This window comes from Gossypium hirsutum, chromosome A13 (genome assembly GCF_007990345.1).
Source record: "Gossypium hirsutum isolate 1008001.06 chromosome A13, Gossypium_hirsutum_v2.1, whole genome shotgun sequence".
Taxonomy (NCBI): Eukaryota; Viridiplantae; Streptophyta; class Magnoliopsida; order Malvales; family Malvaceae; genus Gossypium; species Gossypium hirsutum.
In genome coordinates, this window is record NC_053436.1 from 108,268,447 (window position 1) to 108,277,269 (window position 8,823).

Sequence of the window (8,823 nt, forward strand, 5' to 3'; positions counted from 1 at the left end):
CAATCAATTGAATAATTTAATTGTAGAACAATTTTTTTAATAATTTAGTTTAGTTTCTTATACATTACCTAATCTTTTTCACATCTTAATTTTTATATTTATGGAATGTGAAAATGTAATTAAAATAATTCAATTCATTCGTGTTATAGATAAGTAGATAATGATGTAGGCAAGTAGACAAGGTCTGGTAGAAGAGAACATGTTTGCTATCATTAACATAAAACTAGGAGTTGGTGTAGAACATTTATGCCTACTGCACCCCTAAATTAAAATTTAGCTATACCTCCTACCACTCAAAAAAAAAAAAAAACAAATAAAAGATTCAATATCTGGTGTAAATATGCAATTTCACACTACCACACTTTCTTCCAACAATTATACAACCAAGGATAATCTTCAAGTAACTATGAAAATTACTTTTCTGATGTGGAAGATAAGACAATGTTGCAACCATAAAGCATACTAAGAAAATTTTCACTCCTCCAACCAAGCTTTACTACCAATTATAAAACACCCACACCCATGGCACCGCTAAACTAAATTTTAGCGCTCCAAAATAAGAAAATAAAGGAAGAATTTAGATAAACCAAATAGAAGATTCAATATTTAATTTAGTGCAAATAGTACTCATAGCATAGGCTTTTATATAGATTTAAGGTCTCACTACCTTTGTTTTTCTAAGTAATATGGGATATGAGTTTTATATAGATTCATAATCTTTGTATTTTGTTCCTAGGTAACGTGAGATTCATTCCCTACTTACAAGACACTATATACTTTGATACTACATAAGTTAAACTTTATACAATGTCGAAACCATTTTTTTGAAAAAGGCGTCGACTTTGGTTTTGAAAAACAAAAATGAAACGGGAGTCGCCACCGATCTTTATTAGGTGTGATCGAATCACCTTTGCTTTAATAAAACGTTTTGGTTTATTAAAACGGTTTTTTTGGTCTACAAAACTCGAGAGAATGGGTTCGGGAGTCAGTTGCGTGCGAGGAAGGATTAGCACCCTCGTCACGCCCAAAATTGGTACCAAATTTATTAGTTATTATCCTAAAGTCGAAAGTTAAAAATTGAGAATGGATTTAAAATACGATCCTTTTTTTTTCTATTAACGTTGATTTTAAAAAAATGCTTGAATTAGATCAAAAGATTGCTAAAGATTTCCTCGTCTCGAGATATCGGAGTATCACATCCCGTAAGTTAGGACACGATATCATGAACTCCCGAGCGCGAGTTTGTCTTTAATTTTAATTGGAAATCCATGTATTTTAAAACTCAAAAGGGTATTTGGCTATTTAGAATCAACGAGAAAATCGAAACCCCGTAAGTTAGGGCACAATTCTTCGATGTTCCAAAATGCAAAACATTGCCTTATTTAGAAAATTTTTTCTTTTGAAGAATGGCGAATCCGATATTTAAACGACGTGGTATTATTTGTTTGGATTAAAAAAATATTTATTGGCAAAATGCAACGAGGCTAGATTCATGAGGCGATGATATGGAATAGAAATATAGTAATGAGCCTAGAGCAATAATACATGAACACAATATTATACGAATGAATAACAATAATGCAAAAATATGAAATAAACGAATTAAAATACACAACGATAATAATCATACAACATACATCATTTGAATACTAATCATTAATAATCAAAGACAAAAGAATTTCATAACAATTTTAAAAAATTTATAAAGCAAATTAAAATGAATAAAACGTAAAACAAATTTTAAAATGATAAGAAGTGAATTTAAAATAAATAATGTAGAAAAAGAAATTTAATAACAATGTACAAAACAATTTAAAAATAGAATATATATATATATATATAAGAAATTTTAAAATAAGTAATATAGGTGAAAGTTTGAAATAAGTAATATATGAGAAAAATTTAAAAAAAAAAACAGATGGTATGTAAACTAATATAAGATAAATAATATATAAATGAGTTTAAAGTAAATATTATGAGAAAAATTTAAAAAAAATAAGAAATTTTAAAATAAGAAATTTTAAAATAAGTAATATAGGTGAAAGTTTGAAATAAGTAATATATGAGAAAAATTTAAAAAAAAAACAGATGGTATGTAAACTAATATAAGATAAATAATATATAAATGAGTTTAAAGTAAATATTATGTAGAAAGAAATATAAAATAAGTAATATACAAAACATTTAAAAAATAAAATAAAATGAAACAAGTGGTATATAAAAAAAAATAGATAATACATATAAAAAATTTGAAATTAATAATACGTGAAAAATTTTAAAGTAAATAATAAAACAGTTTAAAATGAATAATACATAACAAATTTAAAATGAACAATGTACAAAACAATTTAAAGTGTATGGTATATGAAATAATTTAAAATAATGTATCTAAAACAATTGAAAACAATTTAAAATATGGAATTTAAGATAAGTAAAATAGTCTAAAATAAATAATAATAAAAAGAGTCCAAAATTATGTGAAAAAGGGTTAGATTACAAATAACATGAATATCTAGGGTCCAAATTCGAATAAAATAAATGCAAGCATTTAAGAAAGGCGAAATCAAAATTTAAATAAAATTAAAAGGAGAATTCGGGCAAAAAAAATGAAGCAACGGGCCGATTTGAAACACTCTGCAACCTTGAGGGATTGATTGGGAAATATTCCCAATCCTTTATGCGTAGCGTTTTAAAGATCTGCCTCTTCAGATGGCCCGAGGACCAAATTGAAACAAGGACAAAATTTTGGGAAAAAATTGAAATGAAAAGGTAGCACGAGACCACATTGAAACATATAAGAAAGTAGAGGGATCCTATGCGAAATAGACCATTCGGTCAAAATGCGCGGATCCTCCGTGGGCGCGGGTCGGGTCGCGCGGTTCAGAGGTCTAAAACGACGTCGTTTTGGCCTTTGAACCCAATCACCAAAACGGCGCCCTTTTTTTATTCATTTCTAGCCCCATTTTTTTTAAAATAAAACAAAGAGCAGTCTTTGCTCTCTCTCCCTCTCCCTTTCTCCCTTGCTGCTAGGGTTTCATACCCATCATCGTTGCCGCCGTTGAGGCCACCATGGACGGTGGTTGAAGGCATGCCAAAAGGAGGGTTTTTTGCCTCCGTTTAAACCGTTTGAAAACCAAGCTTCCTCAAACCCTAAAAAAAGGATAAAAAAGGGCCTCTTTTCCCCTCTTGAAATCGACTACAGTGACGGAGAGGAGAACTCTGATGGCCGACCACGGGGCGTTCAGGTAAGGTTCTCCTCCTTTTGTTTTCTTTTCATTTATTTTTCTATTTAAAATAGATTTGTAATGAAAATAAAGAGATAAAAAAATAAAAATTGAAGAAAAAGAAACCGAACAAATGGAGACTAAAATCAACCTTTTTTGCTTCTGTTTTCTTGATTTTTTTACTGATGTGTGTGTAAAAAATACAATCTGTTCTTTCGGGGTTTTATAGCTGAAAAGTAATGCATATTATTTATTTTATTTGATTTTCCTTGCGTGTTGCTTTGGTTCTGGTTGCTTTCTCCTCTTTTGCATGTTTGCAGGTCCATGGAGAGTCAACGATGAGGGAGTTTCCACTTCCGTCCAAGGAGAGTCGACCCTCGGGTGGAGTGCGCGCTGAGGCACGTGGGTGGTGGCTACGGCGTGAAGGAGGCTCAGAAACCCTAGGGTTTCTAAGTTGGCTTAAGGTCTTGGGCCTATTGGGTCTACAGAAGCTGGGTTAGGAATTTTGGTTAAGTTTGGGCCGTCTGTAAATTAGGCCTGCTTGGTTGTAGTTGAGTAGTGTAATGGGTTTTTAATGTTGTAAATAGACTTTAGTAATTTTGGATTTTATTTTATATTTTTATTGTTTATTGGTTTGGGCTCGGGCCGGGCAAAATAGGCCTCTTACATACAACATAAAGCATTAACAAAATATATTTTCTACTACACTTAGGTGATTATAAGTTGGTGTTGATATTCAACATTTGTCCCATAAATGCAAGAAAATTTTGTATGTCTAATTGAATCCAAACTAGTCTTCAAACAATAATGCACCATAATTATTTTTACAATACAAAAGGCGAAGGAAGTTCCATTACTTATTCATGACAAAAAGAACACAAAAATAACTCGACATGATAGATTTAGAAGCCTTTGGTACAATACAATTATACAATTATTAACAAGCTAAAACATAGTAATGGATTTCGGGTATAGGACTTAAATTTATTATTCTAAAATTGATTTTAAGCCAAAATTAGGCTTTTATTTGTCGATACAGACATAGTTTCAATGGGAAATTGGTGGTGAGAGAGAAGCAAAGGCTTGGAGCTGCTCGCCAGAGTCAATGTGCTTTGCCGGGTCAGAAAAGGCAAAAAGGAAGAAGTCCATGAAATCAAAGTCCTTGTAAAGTTGTGGATGTTGCTCGTCTATAAGCTCTTTGGGTGCCTTGATTATGGTACCTTCAACTGGAATGGCGAATGCTGCTAGAGAAAGTCGATCTTTGTCTCCACTCATCATGACTCTATGATTCACAGCTTTTAACCTTCCATTACTCCAGGCCTTCAATTTCCAAAATCAGCATCAATAAGTATCTTATTATTATTCACATTCAACATCACTAATCTATTATCTCTTTGTATATTTTTATTATAAGAAAGGTAGAGGGGTTATTTAAAATTTTGATCTAGAGATATAGTGTCAACATTGCTCCGTATTTTATTTTGACTATTATATTTCAAGTTCTACTCACATAAGTTATGCATACATGATTAATTTTGAGTAAATAAAAAAATCAAACATTAACCACATATATTTATATGTATGCATACCTTGAGAGGATCCCCAACCACAAAGCAAAAGGAAGAAGGAGATAATGACAACTTGATCCATTGACCGTCATTGACCTCAATTTCCAACCCCGAAACTTGATCATCACAAATGATTGTGCTCACAGGTTTATCAGTGTGAGCAAAGAGTCCTCTTTCGTACTCTCTTGGTGGAGGGGCCATGTATTTCATAAACCGCACTAGTGTTTTATAGTTTATCATCACTGACTCCCATTTGTCCCCTAATCCATAACTATCTATTAACATTAACCAGATTAACTTGTTCAGCTCCTCTATTTGAGTTGCCATTGTATGTATAGTGTTGCTGGGACAAAAGGTCAAAAGAAAATGTCAATAACTCGAATTTGCTTAACTCTAAGAAAAAAATGATTGGAACTCAAAATGACTAGAACAAATAACTTAAAAATAACCTAAAAATTTAACCAAAAAAAATAAGGGTTACCAAAAGCGTGGGTGACCATCAGGCCACATAAGTTGAGCAAAACTTTTAACAGAGTCATAGTTGGAGGCATCTCCAAGTCCAAAGCCTTCATACAGCAAAGAAACCTGACTGCATGGTCCAACCCAACCATGGTAAGGCATGGGACTAGCGTTTTTCTGTTTCCTCTCCACTGGGACCTCAACTAGTTCTTTCATCAACCCGAACGTCTCTTCTCGGACTTTCGGCGATATCTTTTCATACACCACCTCGAAACAGCCGAAAGTCTCACAAGCCTCTCGAACTCTCTTGCACAAACGATGCCACCCATCAGTTCCTCGTTGCAAATCTGATGAACGGAACTCAATGACAGGGAACTCAATTTCAGCATTGACACCCATGTCCTAAACTCTTTTTTAATGCTTTAAGGAAATGTTTTCTTAAACTAAATGAGCTTGTAAATTAACTTGGTTCCTCTTTACCTAGGAATTCGGGTCTATTTATATCATTTCCTCAAGGGTGGCGTGGTGAGCAGAAACATCTATGTTAACTTCCCAGTTTTTTTTTTTTTTTTATAATTTGATTATCCATGCAAGACGAAGGAGGCGCACTAGTCAAAGGAAATTTTAAACGGTACTTAATTTAAAATTAAGGTTGAAGTCAAATTTCATGAATTAAAAAATTGAACAAAAAAGGAAATAATACTGAGTTTCATATTACGTATCTAATCAAACAACTTATTGACCATATATGTTCCATTTGATGATTCAAATATCAGTGTAATTTATGGCTAACTATTAGCTCTCAAATTTGAACATCAATGCATGCATTTAATAATTGTTAGCATGAATATAATAACATTAACCATGTGACCAAATAATAATAATTATTAGCATGAATATAATAACATTAACAATTTGATAAAAAAAAATAAACATCAACCATGTGACTAAATAATAATAGTAATAATATAAAATATTTGGAATTTTGTTTTCAACATATTAAATTTCAATTTGCTCAATATGAATAAAAAAAATTCGTAGATGGTCAGGAAAGCGAGCATGATATGAACACAAAGGATCTCCAACCATTAAACACAAAAGACTCTTTATTTTCATTAAGATCGTACGGAAAATTTTATTCGATACATTATCAAAGTTTTTATTTGATGCAATTGTAAAATTTTAATTTTATATTTATTTATTATAACAATTTTAATATCGTTACTATTATATACATAAATAATTGTATTTATTTAATATTTAATAATAGTAAATTTATTCGTTTCTTAAAATTTGGTATAATTAATTTTGAGTCAACAATTCAATTGTAGTCTAGATAAAACCTATTGACCTATAAATAAGATTCTCTTCCGATTTAAATATCAGTGTAATTTATAGCTACTTGTTAGCCCTCAAATTTGAACGTAAATGCATGCATATAACGAATATCATTCGTGTTCTGCTTCGGCCACCGTACGTAATTCATGTTTTGGATCTCGTGGGCTGTCATGGCGGCTGTTTTGTTGCAGGATTTGTCAGGGATTTTGCTTCTGCGTTTGTAATGGCTGCTACTAGTAAGTAGTTAGATCTCCATCAAAATCAGGCTGGGCTTAATTCAGGCCAAAATATTCTCTCGATTCTTCAACTGTTCTTGTCTTTCATGTCGGAATTTTATGTTTTCTTTGGTGGTTTGTACTGTTGTGTTGGATTGACTACTCCTGTCTGCTTTGTTTGGCCCCTTTTGACTTTTGTCTTTCTTCATTTTAATGACATGTTTACCTTAAAAAATAATTACTAATCCAACATCGTAAAAGATTAAGTATTAATTTTATGTAATAACTGTAAAAATTCATCTGTATATATCATATAAAATTACAATTACTAATGTATTTATACAACTCATGTATAACTGATTCATAACAAAAGAAACTAACTACTCTAACTACTTCAACAGCCTACAACTCTTTTTACACCCCCCAAGTTAGAGGTATAAAATACTTTTTAACCCTAACTTGGAAATTAGATGACTATGCTGTTGTGACCCCAAGGCTTTCGTCATAACATCGGCCAATTGTTCTGCTGTTGATACATATTCAGTAGCTATAAGCCCTCCTTGTATTTTTTCTCTTACAAAATGACAATCAATCTTTATGTGCTTAGTCCTCTCATGATACACAGGGTTTGCTGCTATTTGAAGGGTTGCTTTGTTGTCACAAAACAATCTCACTGGTTCAGTTACGCCTATATCCAGTTCTCTAAACAAACCTGAAATCCAAACCAGTTCTGATGTTACAGCTGCCACACTTCGGTATTCTGCTTCAGCAGAAGACTTAGATACAGTACACTGTTTCTTCGATTTCCAGGAGATAAGTGAGTCTCCTAACTGCACACAAAAACCTGAAACTGATCGTCTTGACATTAGACAAGAAGCCCAATCTGAATCACAATATGCCACCAATTGGTGTTTATTGTTAGCCTTCAAAAAAATTCCAAGCCGTGGATCCCTCTTTATATATCTCACTACTCTCAATGCTGCTTCCATATGCGATTGTTTTGGATTTTCCATAAACTGACTAAGATGAGTAACAGTAAAGGTGATGTCTGGTCTTGTATAGGTTAAATAGATCAATCTTCCAATGAGTCTTTGATAAACTGTTTTATCTTCTAACAACTTATCTTCTTGATGCTGCTGAGTGACTTCATCAAATTCTGCTGTTGTTAGTTTTTGATTCTGCTCAAGTGGTGTAAGAGCAACCTTTGCGTCACTTAGACCAGTATCTTGGATGAGTTCTTGTGCATACTTCAGCTAATTTAGCAAAATGCCTTCTGGAGACCTTAAAATTTCAATTCCAAGAAAGTATCTTAATTCTCTTAAATCCTTCATCTTAAAATTCTGGTTCAGAATCCCTTTCAAGTCAGCAATCATGTCCATGTTATTTCCAGTAATAAGAAGATCATCAACATACACCAGTAAAATAACCATCTTGCCCTCTTTCTTTTTAATGAAAAAAGAATATTCATGCTTACTTTGCTCAAAACCAGCCAAAATAAGAGCATCAGTAAGCTTGGCATTCCATTGCCTAGATTCCTGTTTCAATCCATATAATGATTTTTGTAGCCGACACACCATATGCTCCCCCTGGCTGCGAAAACCTTCAGGTAAAGACATATAGATCTCCTCAGAAAGATCGCCTTGAAGAAAGGCATTAGAGACATCCATTTGATAAAGCGGCCAACTGAAAGAAGCAGCAAGAGCTAAAATGGTTCGAACAGTGACCATTTTAGCAACAGGAGAAAAAGTTTCCAAGTAATCAATCCCCGCTTTTTGATTGTACCCTTTTGCAACCAAACGAGCTTTATATCTCTCAATTTCACTAGAAGCTCGAAGTTTAACCTTGAACACCCATTTAAAGCCGATAGGAACTTTTCCCAGAGGTACAGGGACAACAGTCCATGTATGATTAGATTCTAAGGCCTGAATTTCCTCTCGCATGGCTTGAATCCAGTGGGGAGACTTTTGAGCCTCAGAATAGGAAATAGGCTCAGTGATGTTGGCAAGAGAAGAAACAAAA

General features: G+C 32.8%; 1 protein-coding gene across 1 annotated transcript; it reads right to left on the minus strand.

Annotated features, from left to right (window-relative positions):
* Positions 1-4,054: 4,054 nt before the first annotated feature.
* Positions 4,055-5,729, minus strand: LOC107938035 (probable 2-oxoglutarate-dependent dioxygenase AOP1). Its single transcript, XM_016871069.2, has 3 exons — positions 5,274-5,729; positions 4,814-5,135; positions 4,055-4,544 (listed from the first exon to the last, which is right to left on the minus strand). The coding sequence occupies exons 1-3, from the start codon at positions 5,648-5,650 to the stop codon at positions 4,272-4,274; spliced, it is 972 nt and encodes a 323-aa protein (XP_016726558.1). The 5' UTR covers positions 5,651-5,729; the 3' UTR covers positions 4,055-4,271.
* Positions 5,730-8,823: the final 3,094 nt, after the last annotated feature.

What these genes read in the sequence shown, in the direction of transcription:
- LOC107938035 (XM_016871069.2), bottom strand. Translation starts at nt 5,650, where the DNA reads ATGGGTGTCAATGCTGAAATTGAGTTCCCTGTCATTGAGTTCCGTTCA. An exon ending in GATGGTCACCCACGCTTTTG is followed by an intron (nt 5,136 to 5,273) that starts GTAACCCTTATT and finishes CTTTTGTCCCAG; the next exon opens with CAACACTATACATACAATGG. An exon ending in TGGTTGGGGATCCTCTCAAG is followed by an intron (nt 4,545 to 4,813) that starts GTATGCATACAT and finishes TGGAAATTGAAG; the next exon opens with GCCTGGAGTAATGGAAGGTT.